The sequence below is a fragment of the Pistacia vera genome, unplaced genomic scaffold, assembly GCF_008641045.1.
Source record: "Pistacia vera cultivar Batoury unplaced genomic scaffold, PisVer_v2 Contig106, whole genome shotgun sequence".
Classification (NCBI taxonomy): domain Eukaryota; kingdom Viridiplantae; phylum Streptophyta; class Magnoliopsida; order Sapindales; family Anacardiaceae; genus Pistacia; species Pistacia vera.
The window spans coordinates 1720096-1743749 of NW_022195093.1; the positions used below are offsets into that span (position 1 = coordinate 1720096).

The 23654-nt window shown below is 34.7% G+C and overlaps 2 protein-coding genes across 2 annotated transcripts; both read right to left on the reverse strand.

Annotated features, from left to right (window-relative positions):
- Positions 1–8351: 8351 nt before the first annotated feature.
- LOC116130300 (inactive protein RESTRICTED TEV MOVEMENT 2-like) lies at positions 8352–10550 on the reverse strand. Its single transcript, XM_031416047.1, has 2 exons — positions 10357–10550; positions 8352–9377 (listed from the first exon to the last, which is right to left on the reverse strand). The coding sequence occupies exons 1-2, from the start codon at positions 10490–10492 to the stop codon at positions 8365–8367; spliced, it is 1149 nt and encodes a 382-aa protein (XP_031271907.1). The 5' UTR covers positions 10493–10550; the 3' UTR covers positions 8352–8364.
- A 2980-nt stretch (positions 10551–13530) lies between these two features.
- On the reverse strand, positions 13531–15017 carry LOC116130309 (inactive protein RESTRICTED TEV MOVEMENT 2-like). The gene is made up of 2 exons (XM_031416059.1): positions 14883–15017; positions 13531–14343 (listed from the first exon to the last, which is right to left on the reverse strand). Exons 1-2 carry the CDS (start codon positions 14977–14979, stop codon positions 13625–13627), a joined length of 816 nt encoding a protein of 271 aa, XP_031271919.1. The 5' UTR covers positions 14980–15017; the 3' UTR covers positions 13531–13624.
- Positions 15018–23654: the final 8637 nt, after the last annotated feature.

Sequence of the window (23654 nt, forward strand, 5' to 3'; positions counted from 1 at the left end):
ATCTCTCCCAGTCTCACTTCAACACTTGATTTTTCATCGATTGTCAGTTACTGTCAAAATTAGCGTTTTCTATTTTTAGTAGATTTCTAACTAATTTTAATAGCAAATATTTAATTGATCACCACTATTCGATCCACTAATCTCTACTATACAAAACACTTTTTATCCTGGCTTTTGGTATCTCGTCGAACGGCGACTAAGAAAATGAAGTATATTTTGAGTATTAACAGAATTTAAACTTTGAGTAAGAAAGTGATAATTTAAAACTTTTTTGGTGAAAAAAATGTCATTAAGGTGTGGAAAAAAATCGTTTACTCTTTAAATTATAGATATATATCTCGCATGCATGTGTAATTTACATTACTTAAATATTTTATATTCTTTTACATGTATCTTTCTTGCTTCTTACGTTAAAATCATAATAAAAAAATTTACGATTTTTAAAATTAATAGGACAAGAAAGTCCCAACTGGGATCAACGTTTTCTTTACGATTTTTCGGATTAAAGTCGTAATTAAAATTTAATGGTAGGTATATTTAGAACATTAATGAATGTAAAAGAACTTTATTAATATATATATATATATATCTATCGTCTTATGAAGTTATAAAACAGTAAAAATGTTAATTATAAAATCATAAAGTGTTGTTGAAAAATGTTGGGATCGACACCTTTGATGAAAGTGCCCACCTACCTACCATTAAAAGAAGAAAAAAAGAAGAGTGGGGCTTTTGGAATTTGGATGACATGAAGCAAATATCTATTCCAACAAAAGCGATGTAGACACGGATATTTTTTTAAAGTTGGGATAAGACTAGACCCCATTATTTGAGTCCTTTCAAATTAATAGACGATAGATTTTTTATGTTTTAATTACTGTAGTTAGGTTTGATTCTTGAAGAATGGAGAGGATGATCATGAAGTCACATTCTCCAATTGGAAGGAAACTTGATGTTGAAAGAAGGGATATCTTTCATGGGGAGAAAGTTAGGTTCATAAAGATGACAAATTATTTATTATCAAAATTGTCTTGTGATGAAGTGGAGGAATATAGGCTTATTATCTTCAACTCCCTTTAAGCTAATATTAACAAAACTCCAGATATTTAAAATCATACCTTTTATATCTTTCTTGCTCTTTTTAATTTTTACTGTTAAATTATATGGTCGAAGGCAAGGATGGACCTAGAATTAATGTTACGGACAAGTTAAATAATTTAATGAGTAAAAATTTGCCCACCCAAGGTTTGGTGAACAGACAAGTTTTCACCCGTAGATTTCATAAATTGCAAACTCCCACCCAATTTTAAATTTAACACTTAGAAGGGTATTTAGGTCTTTTTATCCAAACAACAGTAAATCCTAATCTGTCTCACTCCCCCAAATTAGTAAAGTTTCGTAATAACCCTCCACATCTCAAAATTTTCTCACAACCCAACCCTTGTTCTCCACCTCCAACTCCAACCCCAACTCCAACTCCACCAACACCAACACCAACACCACACCACGAGCAAACACATCGGTTGCCACAAAGAAGAGGAAAGGAGAAAGAAAAATAGAAAAGAGAAGAGAGAAAGAAGCAGAGAAAGAGGTGGCGGCGACCAGATCTAGCTGTTGAGATTTGGCCACTGTGGAGAAGAGGATAAGGGGGAGAGAGAGAGAGAGAGAGAGAGAGAGAGAAGCGAAGAAGATCCCGACAGCCATATCTGGTTGTCGAGATTTAGTCGTCTCTGAGAAAAGGAAGAAAAGAGTGTTATTGAAATAAATTTGAAAGAAAGATGATTTTTTTGCTAATTCTATTAATTTAAGGGTTTAGAAAGTAATTTATTAATTTACTTATTATTATAATAAGGGGTAAAAAGGGTATTTAAATAGTCAAACTTGATCAAAGCAAAATTTATTTTAACAGAGTTAAAAATTGAGTGGGAATTTGCAATTTATGAAACCATAGGTAGAAATTGTTAACATATACATGCCAAGTTTTGTAATCAGTTTTTACCTTTTTGTTGTTGCATATCTTTTTTGTTATTCTTTCGTTCATTTTAGCACATGTCTACCAGCTGGCACAATATGATAGGTTGGGTTTGTTATTTTGTTACAAGTTTGTTAAAGAGTCTCTATATATATTCTCGTTCTTCTCCCTTGTACAGAAGGAAAATACACACTAAAATGAAATATTTAACTTTCCTCCATTGTTAAGCTCTCTGAGTTTTTGGTTGCTCTCCTAACATGGTATCAGAGCCTTCGAGAGCATCTTCAATGGCAACCTCTGATTCTGATTCTTCCGATTCTCACTCTAACTTAGAATAAAAAACCCCATCTCCATACCTTAATCTCCTTGATCCGGCAAACCCTTATTGGCTTGATCATGGTGACAGTCTAGCCCTTACCTTTGTTGCCAATCTCCTCACCACCGACAACTACGCCACCTAGTCTCGCTCAATGCGTCGTGCACTCCGCGTGAAAAATAAACTGGGTTTTATCACTGGATCCATCACCAAACCATCTAAATCCAATGATCCATTGCTTGAGCTTTGGGAGCACTGTAACGACATGGTCGTTTCTTGGCTCCAAAACTCTATCAGCTATTCTCTCCAATCCAACGTTCTCTTTGTTGATGATGCTTGAGAAATCTGGTCAGATTTTCAGGAACGATTTTCACATCAAAATGGTCCCCGTATTTACCAACTCAAGAAGGCATTGGCTGCTTTGCTTCAAGAACACGATCCGGTAAGCATTTACTATGGCAAGTTAAAAGCCATCTGGGATGAACTTTCTGTGTATGATCCCATACCTTCTTGCAATTGTGGTACTATGAAAACCTTACTAGATCAATATCAAAGAGACTGTGTGCTACAATTTTTGATGGGTCTCAATGACTCTTACTCCTCCATTAGAGACTAGATTATGATTTTAGATCTCATCCCACCTGTCTCCAAAGTATTTTCCCTCATCTAACAACAAGAAAGACACTATCAAATGGCCTCCTCCACTCCATCCCCCGAAACTATGGCCATGGCAATCCAACAACCCTACACCCCTTTCAAATCCTCACCTAAATCAAACCACCCTCCCAAAAAGGAACGTCCCTATTGCATCCACTGTAAAATAACTGGTCACACTTTTGGTACCTGTTTCAAAGCTGGCAATGCTAAGCCTCCTCTTTGCTCACATTGCAACATGACTGGCCATACCATTGAGAAATGCTACAAACTCAATGTATATCCACATGGTCACAAATATCATACCAAGCAGCAGCCGCAGCAATCTAGTTTTCTTGCAAATCAGACATCCTTTTCATTTACCAATGACTCTGAAGACAACAATGATGCCACGTTTGGTTTCACCAAGCAACAATATCAGCAACTGATGGCCTTGCTCAGACCTCAGGATTTACCCATTGCGACTTTCGCTGTCCACTCTAACAACCCCCCTCAAACCTCTCTTCATCCAGTATCATCTTCCCAAATGTCTGGTACTTCCACCTCTTTATCTACTCACACACACTATTCACCACATACATCATCTGTTGCTTGGATTCTTGACACAGGCGCTATAGACCATATGGTTTGCAGCACCACATTTTTTACTACTGTTACATCTACTGTTTCTTATTTTGTGAAACTACCTAATGGTCATTCCGCCCTTGTCACACACATTGGAACAATTCACTTAACTAATTCCATCATTTTGCATGATGTCCTCTGTGTGCCATCATTTTCTTTCAACCTTATTTTAGCAAACAAACTAACCTTTACTCTTAATTGTTGTTTGCTCTTCTTTTCCACTCACTGTTTTATTCAGGACCTGCATTCATGGATAACGATTGGGAAGGGTGAGCTCAAGCATGGCTTGTACTATTTCATTTGCAAGGAAGTTCTTCCCTCAGCTTTGTCTACTTTTCTCTTGACACACTCATACAACAACCATACCAAGTTTTCTTGTTTTTCTTCCCTTACAAACTCTATCTCAAATACTAACCTATGGCATTGTCGCCTAGGCCATTTATGATTTCCTAGGTTACAGTTAATTTCAGATCCTCTTGTACATAAGGGAGTTTCCTCTATTAATGAAAAGTCTTCCAAAATTTGCCCATTAGCAAAGTTTCATTGTTTATCTTTTCCTAACAGTTCACATTCTTCATCAAGAATCTTTGAGCTCATTCATTGTGACCTATGGGGTCCTTGCTCCACAATTGCACATGATGGCTCAAAGTACTTCTTGACCATTGTTGATGACTTTTCTAGAACTACCTAGATTTACTTGCTTGCTGCCAAATCCGAAACTAGACAATGTATTACAGCCTTTTACAATCTTGTTGAGACACAATTCCAAATGAAAATTAAAATTCTAAGAAGTGATAATGGTGCTGAATTTAACATGCATGACTTTTTTAATCAAAAAGGTATTATCCATCACAAAAGTTGCGTTGCAACCCCTCAACAAAATGACATTGTTAAGAGGAAGCATCAACACCCATGCCCTTCTTTTTCAAGCGGGTCTTCCCTTAACTTACTGGAATGAATCCATCCTTACAGCCACATATATCATCAATAAGGCTTCCATCACCACTTCTCCACAACAAAACACCTTATGAACTCCTTTTTAATAAAAAACCCGAGTATGCTCACATGAGAATATTTGGTTCCCTTTGCTTTGCCATCACACTTGCTCATAATAGAACAAAATTTGACCCTAGAGGTCGTGCATATGCATTTCTTGGCTACCCTTTTGGAACTAAAGGCTACAAGCTTTTGTTTATCAAAACTAATACCATTTTCATTTCAAGGGATGCTATTTTTCATAAAATTTTTTTTTTTCCTTTTCAAACTCCTCTCTCTCCTCCTTCCACAGCCCCATCTCTCCCTATTTTCTCTCTTTCGTTTGCACCTCCTTCTACTTTTCTAAATCCCATATCTCATTCTTCTTCATCCCTTAACCCTCCTGCTGTTTTCGTTGATTGCCCTAATACATCCTCCCCTTCTCCCAATTATCTACCATCTAATTCCATCATTCCTCTTCCTACTGCCCCTACACTTCGCAAGTCTACTCGGAACAGGATTGCTCCTCAATATCTAAAGGACTTCCATTGCAAACAAGTCAGGCTTGCCTCACCTCCCCAATCCTCTTCCACTGCAACTTCTCAATTAAATGGTAAATATTTTTCTCTCTTTGACTGCTTATCTTACAAGCATTTTAATTCCTCATTTCAAGCATTTTCATCATCCATTTCCATTCAAACCGAGCCCACCTCATATAAACAAGCAATTAAAGATCCTGAGTGATGCAAAGCTATGGATGCTGAAATTGAAACTTTGGAAAACAACCATACTTGGACCATCACTGGTTTGCCTACAGGAAAAGAAGCAATCAATTGTAAGTATGTCTATCACATTAAATTTAAGTCTGATGGTTATGTTGAAAGACTTAAGGCGAGACTTGTAGCTAAAGGCTACATCCAACAAGAAGGCATAGATTATACTAAAACTTTCTCACCCGTTGCTAAACTTGTCACCGTTCGATGCCTTCTTAGTGTTAATGCCATCAAAGGATGGTATTTACATCAATTTGATGTAAATAATGCATTTATTAATGAAGAAATTTACATGGAGAAACCCCCGGGTTACACCAAAGGTAAACCAACTCAAGTTTGCAAATTGCTTAAAAGCCTTTATGGCCTAAAGCAAGCTTCAAGACAATGGAACTTCAAACTCACCTCTTCTCTTATTGCTTTTGGCTTCATCCAATAAAAGTCTGATTATAGCTTATTCCAAGCATGAAGGGGACAATTTTATTGCTTTGCTCATTTATGTTGATGATTTTCTGGTTGCTAGCAATTCCAATGACTCCATTGCTTCTCTACAAAATTTTTTGAATAGTAAATTCAAAATAAAAGATCTTGGCTGTCTCTATTATTTCTTGGGCTTGGTAATTGCTAGATCTTCCAAAGGTATTCATATATGTCAAAGGAAATATGCCTTAGACATTTTGGCAGATTCGGGTATGTGGATGCAAACCCCTTAGACTTCCTATGGATCAACACTTCAAAATCAGCAAATCTGAAGGGACTGCACTTTTTGATCCAAGTATCTTTCGAAGGTTAATTGGTAGGTTATTGTACCTCACAATCACCCGCCCAGATATTTGCTTTGCTGTCCAATTATTAAGCCAATTTATGGATCAACTTTTTTCCTCCCACCTAGCAACAGCCTACCGTATCTTGCGGTATATTAAAAATGCACCTGCTCAAGGTCTTTTGGTGCCATCCTCATCTCAGCTTCAACTTACTGCTTTTTATGATTTGGATTGGGCCTCTTACCCGGATTCCTGCCAATCTACAATAGGATATTGTGTTTTCTTGGGTCAATCGCTTATTTCTTGGAAGTTTAAGAAGCAAACGGTTGTTTTTAGATCATCTGCTGAAGGCGAGTATCAGTCTATGGCCACTACTTGTTCAGAACTTACTTGGCTTCGATACCTTCTCCATGATCTTGACATTTCTCATCTGCAGGCCGCCATTCTCTACTGTGACAACATGTAGCCCTTCACACAGCTACTAATCCGATTTTTCATGAGCGAACCAAGCACATAGAGCTTGATTGTCACTTGATCCGCGACAAAATTCAGGAAGGAAGTCTCACAACAGCTCATGTTTCCTCTCAAGCACAGTTGGCTGATACATTCACCAAAGCTCTTCCATCCTACCTTCTTCAAGCACTTGTCCAAGATGAGAATAGTCAATTTCTATTCTCCATCTTGTGGGGGGATGTTAACATATACAGGCCATTTTTTGTAATTAGTTTTTACCTTTTTGTTGTTGCATATCTTTTTTGTTATTCTTTCATTCATTTTAGCACATGTCTACTAGCTGGCACAATATGATAGGTTGGGTTTGTTATTTTGTTACAAGTTTGTTACAGAGTCCCTGTATATATTCTCGTTCTTCTCCCTTGTACAGAAGGAAAATACACACTGAAATGAAACATTTAACTTTCCTCCATTGTTAAGCTCTCTGAGTTTTTGGTTGCTCTCCTAACAGAAACTGTAGATTCGCCAAATCTTGGGTGGGTAAATATCCTTTACTCTAATTTAATATTAATTTTAGGAACACAAAGTCCGTGAGAATGTAAATAAGTTAGCTTGAGTAGTAGTGAAAGTAAAAGATCTAAGTTGAATTTCTTTTATAGGAGAAATAATAGTGTTGATAACGTATAATGTCTTTTTATTCAAGTTTCTCTAAACTATTGGATTGGATTCAGATGGAGGGTAGGTGATTTTTGTTTTATTTTAAGTTTAAAAAATTGTGTTACAATAGTGTGTGTATATATATATATATATGGAAAAAGCAAATGAATAGGGTTAAATCTACAAAAATAAACACAAATATGGCCACATAAAAGTTTGAGATTTTTTAAAACACTCCTTGCATTTGAGATTTTGCTAAAACACCCTAGCCACATAAAAGTTAATTTTCTAACAAAATCACCCCCACCCACCCCAAGCCACTACCGGCCGTCGGCCACCATTGCTAGCTAGATCCAGAAATGGCTAGATTGGCACACCACCATTGGCCAAATCTGAAAACAGTTAGATTGGCACACGACGGCCACGTCGACCAGCGGTGGTGGCCTTGGGTGGCCTGCAATTTGTTTTAAATACAGGGGCATTACTGTCAAAAAACTTAATTAATTAGAGGTCAAGTTGTAATGACAAGTTCATATAAATTAATTTAAAAATAAGAGCATTATTGTCCAAATTTTTTATTAATAAGGGGTAATTGTAATAAAATTAAGATTGCCAAATAATCTTAAAATAACTAAGAAAATTAAGTTAATCAGATTACCATCTATATTACTAATAGTAATGATTATTGATGTTAGAAAATTACCGGAATCTTATATTAATTACTTGACAACCAAACATGGTAATATAGTAATATAAGATGACATTATTTCAGTAATAAGAGATTACCCCTAACCAAATACCCCCTTAATGATTTATTACTTACAATTTTACTTTTTACTTTTAAGCTAGTCTTAAACATAATTAATTCTATATTATTCTTGTTAATTATGTCTGTACGTTCGACTCTACAATTTTGGTACAAAATTATTTGATACATGCCAAGCCATACTTTGTTATGGTAATTCTCTAATCAAAACGTCTTTTTAATTTAATTATATTAGGATTTGCTGACTAAGGAATACTCGTATTTTGTTGATAAATTTGAGAAATTAATCATAAAAAGAAATAAGCAAATTATTTATTGGATCAGCTTCGGATTACATTTACTGTATTGCTTTTTACAGAATAGAAATGAATCAATGATAAACATATATAATTAACAATTTAAGAAATTAATTTTCATGGTTTTCCATATGAAGCAATCTTGTAGGAAATTAGAGCCCCAACTCCCATAAGCACCAGCACTGCAGTTCCCATATTCACCAGCAATCTCCTCTCTTCAATTTCCCTAACTCCTCCTTTACCACTCTTCACCTCTTCTTCACGTTTATTCATCTCCTCAATTCCATTCTCACCTTTCTTTCCACTTTTCTTATCATCATCGTCATCTTGACCTTTCTTTTTCTGTTCAGACACTGCAGCCGATTCTTTTCCTTGCACCACACCCTTAATCTCATCAACATTATTTTTCTCCGGCGTCGACTTTTCTGTTTGATCATCAGCTCCCTTCTTTTCCTTCTTGTCATCAACCAATGCAGCACCTTTTGAAGAAATGCTTTTATCACCTCCCTTTTGAGACTTTTCTTCAACTAATGGTTCCTCTTCTCCACGTTTTTCCTTAACAGCAGCTCCTGGAGAAGTACTTTTATCTTCACCCTCATGAGTTTTTTGATCACTTGTTGGTTTCTGAGTGGTTGCGGTTTCAGCTAATTTTTTGTCACCTCTCTGAGGACTCTGTCGCTGCGGACTTTGATCACTTCCAGAACTACTCTCAGGAGAAGACGTTTGAGGGCTGGGAGTGGGAGTTCTCTCTTCGGTTGTTGTCGGGCTTGGAGTTCTCTCTTTGGTTGTTTTCGGGCTTGGAGTTCTCTCTTCGGTTGTTTTCGGGCTTGGAGTTCTTTCCGAAGTAGACTTTTGAGGGCTAGGACTTGTTCTTTCTTGGGTTGTTTTTGGCTCTGCGATTTGTTGATCACTCGGTTTTGGGGCGATTAATTTAGGCATAACAACAGTGAGAACTCCACGCTCGAACTGGCTGTTGATTTTACTGGCGTCACAGGTTTCAGGAATTCTGAAAACTTCTGCGAATTTGCTCCATCTTCCATTTGGAAGTGGACGTTGCCCTTGAATTTTTATACCAAGTGATGCATCGTCAATGTATGTGAGCATCACTCTTATTTGCTCCCTCACAAAACCTGCACCATTACAATTCATTATATATAAACTTTTCCATATGAGACGCATTGTGATACAATTTACTTCTGAAAATCTGACATTTCTGGATCGAATTTTTCACGACTCATACAAAATTGATTTAATGCAGCTTTTTGTTTCCGAAAATAAGGGATATATAAAAAAAATTCTTATGAAAATGATTTCGAAAACAGTTTTTAGTATACAACCTTAAAAGCTGGTATAAAATTAGAAAACAATTAAAAGTTGTTTTTAGAGTTTTTAATATGAAGATTGTTTTTTAATATTATATCACAAACATTAATTGTTAAATATAAATAACATTAACATACAACTCAAAATTTTAAGTCTAATTTTAAATTTTGAAAATTATTTTCAGATTTCAAATTAAATACACCCTCACGTACCATGTTGAAAAATCATTTAACCTAAGAATTTTATAAGTTTAATCAATTAAATCTAATTAAGTTGATATATTATAATTGATTGCAGAGCACAACAAGAGAATCAATGGATCACTCAACTTATATAAAGTTAAAGGTGATAGAATTTGTTTGTCTAAGGAATAAAAAGGCAAGGTCGCCAACGTGAGAAACCAATAGGAAGAGATCAAATCAAAGAGTAGAGTGGAATATATAGGTGAAAAGCATGAATAATGGAGGAGACTTATTTTTGAAGACAACACTTTCTTCTTTAAATGAAAAGGTGAAAAGATTTTTTCAGAGATTAAGTGTGTAAAAATTTTAAAATAAAATAAGTTATTTTTTTTTTTTTAAGTTTATTCTTTAATGATTATGAAAAACATATATGGATGTCGGTATAGCTCTATTTTCTTACGTCTATTGCGTTGGTATAAATGTCTTCAGAATATATGACACTGTTTCTGTCGTCAAACATTTGATGCATGGAAAACTAGTGAAAAATATAAGACAAAACCTGAATCAAAAGTAAATTAATTTCAAGAGAAGTGAGGAGACATACCAGGAAGATGAACAAGAAGAAAAGTAGCATCATTCTCAAATTTCCATTCTGATCTAGGCCTGATAGTGTCGTAAGTTTGACGAAAGGGTTGTCGAAATGGTTGGTTCCCAGTTCTACCGCGAGGTCTCATTGCCATTTCTACTAATTTCCAATGACCAAAATATGATAATACTTTGAATTATGAAAACAATTGATATCAATTAATGAGTTGATCGGTTTTGCTTTTTATATATATATATATATATATATATATACGTGACAAGTTTTAATTTTGTATTCGGTTGTCGTATTGTTGAGACTATTCTTTTCTGATTTCTCATTGCCTTGTATTATGGCTAATTGAAGCTTGCAAATAAAACTATTCTTTGTTGCTTTGTTTGGTTTTATGAAATTCATGTAATCCTCTTTCATGTATTACCTCTTCCAGAGGAACTTCTTTCCATGTCTTTTACTCATTCTTTGAGTTGTGTTCATTTATTAGCGTTGAACTTAAAATACTAATTTTGCACATTTCTTTTTTATGTGAGAAAGTTTAATTGAATTTTTTATTTAGTATTTATCATCAATGATAATAAATGGTTAAATGTTAGCCGCAGCTGATACAATATCGCTGTATGCCAGTTGAGCTATAGCTCCTGTATTGATTTACAAACAATTTTTATTTTTTTTTTCACGAAATTGGAGGAACAAGATCTTAATTCTTTAAATAATTCAATATTAAAAAGCAGAAGTACGACTTTTTGGAAACAGAAGGGTACTGGGAAACGTATTCATACATGTATCATGCATAAACATAGTGTACTTTATTTTTTCGAAAATTCTGGAGAGCTTTGCTTTAGATGGAAGCACGTGAAGTAGTTTTCCAAGAATCTTGATAATTACGCATTTTAAGGGGATGTTTGTCTAACCTTATAAGCTGATCAAACTAGTTTATAAGCTCTAAAATTAAGCTGACCTGTTTGTTTATAATTTTTTTGAGCTTATAAGCCAAAAAAAATAAGTTGGGGGGAGGTACTTTTTTTTTTTGGCTTATAAGCACTCTGCTTATAAGTTAGTTTGACCAAGTATATTACCACATTATCCTTATTTAATTTAAAATTCCATAGTACACCCTTATTTAATGTAATACCCTTTTTAGTCATTTTATAATAAAATGTACTTATAAGCCATATTTTACCAAACACGTCAACTACTTATCAGTCACTTATAAGTATTTTAACTAAATACGTAATTGCTTAAAATTTCAAATGCTTATAAGCTAAAATTAGCTTATAAACACATATTGCTTATAAGCTAATTTTCATAAGCTCAGACAAACACCCCTTAAATAATCTTTTTTATTAAAAAAGAAAAAGAAAGTTTAAAAAGGCATGAAATTATTATTTTGGGACAAACAACCCCAATTAGATTTAGATTCAATAAATGATTAAATGACTTTTTTCCCACCTAAATAATTACTTAATGACACTTTCTCATCATGAACTTTTAAAATACCACTTTATTACTCAAATATTATATTCCGTCAATAATTTATATTAAATACAGTAATTCTGTCAAATTTGCGCCAAATTTGAAGAAAATCGCAAAAAAAAAAAAAAAAAAAAAAGACGGCGGCGATATGAGTTCAATTGGGGTGAGGGAGCATGTGGCTTTTGAAGGGGAGAAGTCGGTGAGTTAGGGGGTGGAGGTGGGAGGGGTTGTTGCTGCCGGAATTGAAGAAAATCGCAAAAAAACCTAGGGAGGAGGCATCGATGATCAAAGTTCAATTGGGGTGGGGGAGTATGGGGCTTTTGAAAGGGAGAAGCCAGTGAGTCAAAGGGTGGAGGTGGGAGGGGTTGTCGCTGCTGGATTTTGCTACAATCTGGTGAAGGACAATTGTGTGACGCGGTTGTTGTGTCTGGCGAATGGCGGTTGCTGGCGGGGGAAAAAGGGTGGGGTTTTGTTGCTAGGATGGTGGGGAATGTTGTGGTGGTGGTGGGAGGCCTAAATGGCGCTGAGTTCAACTCGAAATGGCGGCCACGTGGTGGGTGTGGGAAATCGGCACATTAGTTGACGATCTTGCCCTTTTCTATAACAGATTTTTGATCATTTTACCCTTCTTCACAACAAAATTTTCTATGGAATTGTGTTTGGAATAATAAAATAGTATTTTAAAAGTCTACGAGTAAAAACGTGTCATTAAGTGATTATTTAGCTCAGACAAAGTCGTTTACTCTATAATAAATTATCTTATCTTTACGGAGAATGACGCACTTCTACGAGAAAATTAATAAATTATATATGATGTTACCGAGTTGAAAATATTACTTTTTGACTTTAAATCTCAGCGAACTAATGGAACTCAAATGAAAGATAAAAAAAATTTGAAACAAATTTTGAAGTCAAGAATTAAAATTAAGAATCAAAGGTAAATTTAATGATTTAGACGCTATAATACCCTTATTTAGAGGTTAATTGAACTTTTATCCTACAATTAAATCTCTATTAAATAGATTAGTGAACATATCATGTGAACAAAGTCGAATATTGGAAGGAAAATAGGGCATAAAGTTCTTCGTTTTGGTTATACTTTTCTTTAACTTGAACGTTTAAATATCCCTTTAAATGGAACTGTTAATTTAGAGACGCCCATAAAGTTTATTCTCTAAATGCATATCAAAAAGCATTGATTTCTAATTAAAATCTTGTAACTTTTGAAACTCTCAATTACTTGTAAGAGTCCATATAAATTTTTTTTTTTACTTTTTCAATGGGTCAAGGTAGTTAATTTTGTCAAACTGAATAAATTTTTTTGCTAGATTTTTTAAAAAAAGGAAAAAATCTTGTCTAGAAAGATTTCATTAACAAATGTGCCCTACACTTTTAACATTAACATCTTATATATTTAATAAGGAGTAGATTTTATTCCTGATCGAGTTTGTTTTATACGCCCCTCATGGGATTGTTTATTGTGGCATACCTAAGCTTTAGTCTTTAATAAATTTTATAAAATCTTAGGCAATATTAGATAATATTTTTAATGAATTTAGATATAAATTAAGGCAATATCATCTCAAAGGGTCTTATCTGTATATTAACATGAAGTAAAAATGACTGAAAATTTCCCAAGAAATAACCCATAGCATTTCCAACTCCCCCAATTTTACTATATAGTAATTTATAAATGGAGAGAACTTTATTTTATTATCATTTAAAATGTTGATAATGATATATAATTACAACTTAATTATGATAAGCACTTGATTTTTCAAGAACGAGCCAGAGCTAGCTAGTTCTCTTTTGCTTTTGATGCAATGGTATACGAGACATAAGCACCAAACGCCACAAGCACAAGAATCGCCACGCCCATGTTCACCATCGCTTGCCTCTCTTCTTTATTATTCTCCATGGCCATTTCCTTCACCGCCTTCCTTTCCTTCAAATTTTTATCACCAGATTTATGTTTCTTTCCTTTCAACCCCTTCTCTGAACCAGCCGCAGTACCCTTGGTAAAATCTTTACTTGTTTGCTCAACACTTCGATCCGCCTTCAACATCTCACGGTCATCACTTTTCTTCGACGTCGAACCAACTTGTGGTAATTGTGGTGAAGTTTTATCTTGACCCTTTTGATCCCCGGTCTCTTTTTTCTCAGGTTTTTGTGCTTTCAGAAGCTCGTCAGCTTGCCTTTTACCATCAGTATTATAGCTTGAGCTCGCGCCTTTTGGAGGAGATTGTTCTTGTTTAGTCTTTTGAGCTTGTTGCGGAGTTTTTGCTTCATCTTTAGACGCTGAAACTGGCGGTGGGGTGACGATCTCCTTTGGCATTGTGATCGATATAATTTCATTTTGCCATTTTGCTTGGATTTTATCGAGGATACAGTTTTGTGGAATTGTGTAAGATTGATTGAATCGGCTCCATCTGTAATTGGCGAGTTGCCGCTGTCCCTGGAGTCGAATTATTCGAGTTGAACGCACGCACGTAATACTTATTTGCTCCTTCTTGAATTCTGCATATCAAACTCTCTTAATTGTTAGGGAAGAAGAGATTTCTTTGTTTTTGTTTTTAGAACTCAGAAAACAAGAAAAATGTGTTCGTTTAAGTGTTTTGAGAAAATAAAAAAGAAATCATTTTCCAAATGTTTGTAAAGAGAATGAGATAACTATTTGGAGTTATATTATCATTTTTAGAGACAGCTACCAATTTTTTTTTTTTTTTTAATTTTTAATGGTTCTACTTTTTAATTCCTATAAATGTATATTTTTTTAAATCATTAAAAATGTAAGACAGATAATTATTGCATTAATTACAATAATTATACACTTATGGTCATTTTTATAAGACATTAAAATTGAATTTTTATATTTATTTTTGTAAAACTAAATCAAAAAGCAAACCGAAGAGTCCTTGTACATATCAGGCCTATCTATTGTTTTGAAATTCAACAGTAGCATGAAATTCAACTAGCTAGAATATATATGCATGAATTAATCTTGTATTAAGGGGTAAAAAAAAATAGTAATTAAAAATAACAGAAAAAAAACATACCAGGAAGATGAACAATTAAGTAATGATTTTCTGTGTCTTCGCTCCAATCGGCCAAGGGCTGAAAATCGTCGGAACTTATAAGTGTATGATCAGCCATAGCAGATTGTGGTCTGTTTGCTATAATCCCTAAGTTTGTTTTTGTGACTGCATATAATTCTTGAATGTCTGTTGTGCTTTTATAGTTCAATTCATTGTTTCTAGCTAATAAATTAATTATATTGAGAAAATTGGTTAAGGTTTCTTTAGAATGACACTATTCTTTGTTGGGTAGGTGGGTTTTGTGATGTCTTTATGTTATGGGATCTATATAAACTTCTTGTACAAATAAAGGGCAAATTCTTTGTTTGCCCTGTAGTATGAACATTGCAAGCCTGAAAATGGGGCTGTTTGCATGGATCAACATTTCAGCAAAGGCAAGGAAATGGAAAGAAAGAAAGAAAAAGAAAATGAACATTGCAAGCCTGAAAATGGGGCTATACATTAATTAAAAGTGAAATTATTGATTATAACTATCATGGTTTACTTTTTAGATAAAACAATCTCTTTTGGTAAACAAAGCCGGATTTAATATTATAGGGGGTAAATTCAAAATAAAATAATAAAAAATTTATAATTGAAAGTAAGAAAAGTACTAAAGAAAATTAATAAAAAATACAGTTTTTGAATATGGTTACTTGCCCCTTCTTGGATTCATCTATGTCTATCCGGATGAAAGTGTCACTAAAAAAAATCAGAAATTTGCCAATTACTATTAATTATTTAGTTTTGATTTTACTTGCTGTGAAAAGATAATACTATTTTAGACGTAAATAATGATCTAGAACCTGCCCACGCTCAAGAGTGAATTAATTATAAATAGGACTATATCTAAATAAAGTTACTAGTAAGAAAAAAAAAAACGCAGATAATTAACTTAATTGATTGGTAAATTCTCCTAGAATGGTTGTATCATGCAACGAAAAAAAAAATTTTGATTCTTTATTTTTTTTCTTGAAAAGAATTGTGTTTTGGAGATAGCTTTCGGCTATATTGAATCATGTGAAAGTGGTTTTCCAATAATCTTGGATCGTGAAATTAAATTAGCTTTCTTTACTAATCCAAAGAAAGGAATATTTTGAAGTATAGTTGCAAATATCTAAAAAAATAATTATATGGAATAGTCTTATACTCTGAGGTAGCGTTTGGTTCAGAGAATATTATATTATTGAGGAATGTTGTATTACTGGAAAGATAGATTACTAGGAAATCTTTAGAAAAATGTATTTGGTCGGTTGGAATAAATCGATGGGTATGTTATAACAATATGTTTGGTTGGAAGGATAAATGAGTGGGTATGTTATATAGATTACTAAATTGCCCTCATTTTAAAATAATAATATAATATTATTTTTATTATTATTTTTTTCTATTATTTTTTAAATTATTTCTTTTAACCCCCTATATTTGAAATTTTACCAAAACACCCCAACCATATATAACTTTAATTTGTAGCAAAGTCACCCTCACCTCAAACCACCGCTGACAGCCACCACCACCGGAAGCCGCTGTAATGGCACACGACCAGCCGGATCTGGCTGGTCGTATGCCGATCAGGCCTAATCTGGCCAGATCTGGCCGTGAATATGGTCGTTTCATGGCTAGCTCTGGCCATTAATATGGCCATTTCACGGCCAAAGATGTGGCCGTGAAATGGCCATAGATCTAGCTGTGAAAAGGCCAGATCTATGGTATTTCACGGCCACATCTTTAGCTGTAAAACGGCCAGATTTGGTCGTTTCCAGCCATGGATCACAAATCCATGGTCGGAAATGTCCTTATCAGCACACGACTAGCAAGATCCTGTCGGTCTTGTGTCGATATGACGATTTTTGCCTGTGGCCAGCGATGGTGGCTAGTGGCCGATGGTGGTCTTGGATGATTGAGGGTATTTTGTTAACTTTTAAACTTTTTTGTGGCGGGGATGTTTTAGCTAAGTTCTCAAATGTAGGGGGTTTGGGCTAATTGTTATTTGGTAGACATATGAGGGCAAATGTGTCTGGAATGATAAAATATTAAGGCAAAATAGGGTAAAAATTATGATTACCCCGATAATCTAACATTAACACCCCTTGGGAAGGTAATATGATTACCCCCAATATTACCAATAGTAACCACTATTTGCAATAAAATATTACTATAATATTATATTACTTGACAACCAAACGAGGGAATCTTGAAAATGAAACAAAGATTACAGGATTTATCTTATTTTACCCCGAACCAAATGCACCCTTATTGTCTCACTCTCCTAATGTAATGAGATCGTCTAATAATCAGTGTTTTAATAACCTGACAAAGTGGCTAGGTCTCGGATGACTGTTTAAACCGGTTTGATCAGTAGGTGAAACTAGTGTCCAAAAGTTTGAAATATAGCAAAAACACCCATAAAAATCATGTAAGTCCCTACATCTTTGAAATCTTGCAAAAACACCCCAAATACCATTGCCAGCATCGACAAACCAGAGCAAATAAGGCATATTTCCGGTGACTACAACACTCCCTATCACCACGAAAACACTCTCCTCAATCTCCTGACCAAAACCCATATCACCGTCCCAATTTCTAAGGTTTTTGGTGAAAAAGAAAATTGCTAACTCGGCCCAATGAAGACCCCGGGTCCCAGTTGAATCGATTTAATCAACCGGGCTGAGTTTTCAAATAATGCTAATAATATAATGACATAATAATTTAACACTAACTATTTTCTAGCACTGATCAGTAGCTATCCATAGTGATAGTAAAATCAATCATACATATGACCATTTTATTGAAGGTTTCACCACCTTGATAAAGTGAGTGTAAACCTCCCACGTCAGCGTTCCGATGCTATAAGGTATGTAATTCTACCCTTAAAAGGATTTTTATCAATAAAAGGGTAAAACGGTCATTTTGCATGCATTATGAGATGTGAATGTTGTAAAGTGTTAGGAATTGATGATACCGATAAGAAATACGGTTAAAGGGTCATGAAGGAGGTTAGTACAGGTTAAACGGCATAAACAATTCTCAAGGGGTATAATGGTCTTTTCACAATAATTTATAGGAATCAAGTATCCATAAAAGTGTATTATGGGTAAATTAGTTAATTATCTTATGGAATTACTTGGTCACCAAGTAGAAAAGAGAAGTTAAATGGCATTAAAAGAGTGTAATAATTATGTTGTAGTAGAAATGACCAAAATGCCCTTATATGCAAAATTTATACCAAATGACCCATATATCTAACTTTTGATGGCCAATCCCATTTGGGAATTAAAAAAATGGAATGTTTATAAGATCTTTTCTTGGTTAAGTCGGCCAACACTCTTAGAACACCAAACTCTCTTCTTCAAGTCTTATTTTCCTCCATTAAAGGCTTTAATTCAAACTTTCTCTCTCAAAATTTTCATAGGATTTTAAGTTGAATTTCAAAGGAGATCATCATTCACACTTAAAGAACTTCAATTTTAGGGTTTAAGGTGAGTTTTAAAACCCTAGTTTCTTGTGATTTTTAGTTAAAAGAGAAATTCATAAGTGGCTATGTGTGTAAGGTAGAAAGGGTGAACCTTTGGAGCTAAGGAGGAGTGTCTTTGTGCTTTGAATACTAAGGTAAGGAAAAAAAAAAATCTCCCTCATGACTACAATTGATAACACCTAGGGTTGATGAAACTCACATCTATTTATGTTAATTTGAGTGTGATGCTATGCTTTGGTTATAGATTGTTTAAATGGGTGTGTTGATTATTGTATGTGTGCATATGGAGGATGATTATGCCAATTAAGAGATTTGTAGTTGGACAATGTTTTGGCACTTTTTGGTGTTGTAAAAAGGGAGGTTTTTATGGCCTTTTCTACTTAGAATGATATGGAAAATACTATGAATGTGCAAATGAATGTGACATGGTTAAAAATGAATATAATTCGAATTTGGCTTTTTAAGACTTATACTATACAGGCTTCACTGCATCAGTCATAGCTGAAGTTATAAAAGTCTGATTAAGCTGATTCTTGAAGTATCAAAATGTTGAGAAATAGGCCTAAAACTTTTGTGTTTTAGCCAAAAATCAATTCGAATTGGAAGATAAGGAAAAAATTTCTTGAAAAGTGACGAACTGTATGGTATCCACCTCCTTAATAAAAATTCTCATTTTTTTTTTTTATAATTTCTAATAAACCACTGAATAAGCTTACTGTTGAAATTCCTTGTGTTTTATGAGAAATCGAATGAATTAAGTTAATGAATTTAATAGGAAAATATTCATGTCATGGAGTTTTGCTAAATTGATTGATGAATTGTGCAACTGGCCAAGAGTACATGTTAAATGAATGAATAGTATGATTGAGCATAGGAGATGTTATCCCATATGTTTGCATTTATAATGGTAATGCATATAGCTTATTTAGTTGACTTATGGAAAAATTTATGAAATGTTAAAGAATGAATTACATGAGTCTTTTGAGGTATAAACCAAGATTAGAGGAATTGAATCTTTGTGGAAATCATGAGTCATTCGAGGTGACGACTAAAAACAAAATAATAGTTTAAATGAATCTGATCGGATAATAAAGACTAACGAAAACATCAAGTACAAAGGCCAAAGAAATAGGCAGGCCATGTTGATGAATATTGCATAAGTTATATATGTTCTATGTTATATTATGTATAGTTATGTTATGACTTATGTTTATGAGGAAAATTCAAAGTGTATGACATGTTTTATGAACTTGATAATGTCAATAAATGAAGGTCATGTCTTGTAGGTAGGTAAAGTCCTGAGTAATATGCTTATATAATAAACTTTAATAGTTTATAAATGAACATATTCCCTTACTGAGCGATTAGTGCTCACCCCACCAAATTTTTTAAAATGTTCTACAGGTAAGGATTGAAGCTTGAAACTGGGACAGGCTACTGGGGAATGACATGCGCATGAAGGAATGCTTTTGCTATGTTTTGAATTTTTGTTGTAAAATAACATCAAATGGTTTTGGTATATGTTGAAGTAAATATGTTTTAATAAACCTAGTATGACAATTTCCTTATCAAATGAATGAAAAAGGTTAAATGATATTATATACTTATGATATTAGCTNACAAATGACTTATCTGTCACCATGGCTTACAAGTCATGTTTGTGCTCATGAAGGCTTATCATTGCAATGAAAGTTGTAGCAAAACGGGTTGCGCCCGGACGGACAATTTCTTTCCAACCCTGTTCAATTGATAAATAATAGATGTTAGTCAATTATAAAAAATGCATATTATGTTATAACTTGACAAGAACGTGAACTAAAGGTATATTACTTGTCTTTTTCTCTACCTAGCTATCAAGAATGTATGATTATATACAAACTTTGTCACCTTAGAAGCACGTCTCACAAGATAAACTATGTGATCCATCTCAGCTATGTCTTTTAACACCAAATTCATGCTATGTGTTGCACTGGGTGACCAAGTAATACTCGGATATTTCTCAGACAACATTCTTCCAGCAGCTTTATAATTGGATCCATTGTCTGAGACAAAATGGACAATACTATTTGGTCCAATCCATAAAGCTACCTCCTTAAACATCTTCAACAATGTCCCAGCATCCTTCACAACATCTGAAGCATCAACTGATTTCACAAAACAAACTCCCATAGGACAATACACCATAAAATTGATCAATGGCCTATGTGAATTATCAGTCCAACCATCAAGAACCCAGAGAAACTAGCTCTCCAACAAGAGAGACTACGCAAACAATAATTAAGGCTACAACTACCAGGCTTACTACGGCAAGGAGGAGCACCTACGCACACAGGCAATCTATGATACAAGGACACACAAAGACAAGAGCTCCAAGACGCGGGACAGAAACAGCGTAGCAGCCTCGGGCGTATGCGTAAAGCGTCTGTCCCTTCTTTTGTTCTGGTCTTCGCTTGTGTTATTACTTATGTGTTCCGACATGTGAATAGAAGCGCTGTGCATTTGCTTTCCACTTACTTCCATTAAGGTACATCCAAAATTTTCCCAAATCTTTCTGTAACTATCAACAAGAAGCTACAATTCCTTCTTAGCATCTCCTAACAAATTGACACGCAAACCATGATAATTTGGATGCTTTTACCCAAGCCCAATTGTAGCTATAGCATCCACCAAAGGCTGAAGATAAATTGAATTTACAGCATTAATTGGGATGCAAGCATCATAAAAGAATCTTGCAAAAGTCATGTCTGCTCTGTTAGTGAACAACCCAACTACGCAGCGGAAAAACAAAAACATAAACTACATTGATCATTCCTTAGAACCAAGATCCGGGTACAAAAATCACAGTTTATACAAAATAATCAAATCTGCAGAAAAATCAGTTCAAGGTTTAGAAACATACGCACATTTGGAGGTTTCTCCAACTTTGTCAATGAACATTTTTGCTATCGACCCAAGTGTAGGATCAAACCCACGTAGTCCACAGGAAGACAATCACAAAGAACCAAGGAGGGATTTGCTAGATCCTCCTTAGCCTTAAGATTAAAGAAGAAAATCAAATAGATTTGATTTTAGGCTAAACCAAAATTGGCGTGGGAGAGTATTTGTGGCTGCTGCGTTTGTGCCTTTTCAAAGAAAAATGAACTAATGAATGATCTCTTGCATTTTACAAAGAAACATTTTCTTTTATAGTGTTATTTTAATGCCCTATTCCCATATGGAATAGGCTTGGGCTCCAACACAAATACCCCATGTTGCCAAACACTCCCAATTAGATATTTATTTTTATTTCATCATTATTTCAATTAAAATCAATTAATATATATTAATCTATATATTAACATTTAACAATAATGATGATTTAATTAAATATATGCGAACACATATTTAAATGTAATTTCATTTATTTAATTTTTCTAATAAATTAAATAAAGGCTATGACCTCAGCAAATTTAATTACACTGTGAAATTATCAAAATACCCTTTCACCTAAAAAGACAAAAACGCCCTTCTTTCTTCCTGAGTCTTAAATTATCTTCTTTGTGTGTGACTCATAGGCTCCTCATCATATCGGTAGTGTATAGTATCGCGATTAACACCAATTAATCGTCTCACTAATACACAGACCAAGATTGGCCCCTAGCAAGGCATCATGGCTACCCGATGGATTCGGATTCAGCAAAGTAGCTACCTGTCAACGATATGGTTATCGTACAATTCGATCCTTTCATCATCCGTTATCTCGATGAGACGAAGGCATATAAATAGTGTCAACCTTCAGTTACTCTCGATATTATGCATTCAGTTTCTGGACCAATGACCTGTATTTTAATCCAGATAGAGCAACAACTCAATCCTACTGTGGCCACAGTTTTAGTGTCATTGCCATATACTGAATTGTGCCATGAGATAACTTCTCCTGTACCTGGGAGTGATGAATCCTTTGTCAATCCACCATAGTCTTGATACACTCCTTGATGCAGCCAATCACTACCGTATTGACAGCTCTGAAAGAACTATGTTAGGCTAGTTTCAAAATGCACCAATCGGTGCACAAGGTGCTCTGGTGATCTCAAGTCTAAGGATCACACGCACCACCATTCGTTAGAGGATTTGTTCCATAGACACTGGGGTTACCATCCATATGGAATCCTTTGGTGGGTGTGTCTAGTGAACTTGCTGCAGTGTATTCGCCTACTGTAATGACTGTTTTACACAAGGATACTTGTAGAAATATATCAAGTAGAGTAGCAAAAGTAAATGGGCCCAAAGTTTTCTTTTATTACATATAAACATTATGTATACAAAACAGAGTATCAGTTACAAAAAGGGTATTAAAACAGTGGACAGTGTAGCTATTACTCTTCGCTTGCCGACGCCTATCCAACTGCATTCTCACCTAGATCCTGCAACCACAAAGAAAAACAATGGGGTGAGCACGAAATAATGCTTAGTAAGTAAATCCTCTACTCGACTGTCCCCGTAACTCTCTCTCTAATTCTTTCCTTATAGTATTCATCTTTCACACAGCTCCCTTTACTTAACTACTGTTGTATGTCACGGCCTCATCTTACCGGAGGCACGGCTAGGTGGAGTTCACACAGACCATCCCACTCTTCATGACTTCGTGACTTTCGGGTGGAGATCACAAAGCACCAACCCGCTTTTCACATCTTTCGGGTGGAGATTACAAAGCACCAACTCATTCTCATACTTATCGGGTGGAGATCACAAAGCACCAACCCGTTCTGATACCTATCGGGTGGAGATCACAAAGCATCAACCCGTTTCTCATACCTATCGGGTGGAGATCACAAAGCACCTACCCGTTTTTAGTGCTCTTCTCATTCACTCTCCTCTTGCACTAGCACTTCTCATTCTCTCTACTCTTTGAGTAGTTCATTCACAAAGTTTTCTACTATTTCTTAAGTCATTCCTTAATGAACAATTAATGCATATGGATGGTTCATTTTCCCTAATACACTTATGAGATGCCAACATGCAATATTGCAAGAATTTAGGCTTGCTACTCATACTTAAACCTCTCTTAGGCATTTCATCAAACAACTCAAGTGCATATAAAGACTTTACTATAACAATAGCTCTATTCCTTTCTCTAACCATCCCAAATGGGAGAATACACCCTCACATAGCTATAAATCCTGCCAAGGAATAACACTTCTAAAAAGATTCCTCAATCTCCTCCAATTTCATCATAAACTACATTCTCGTCACACATCACACTTCTCAAGTGAAGTGTATTTAACAACCACATAATAACT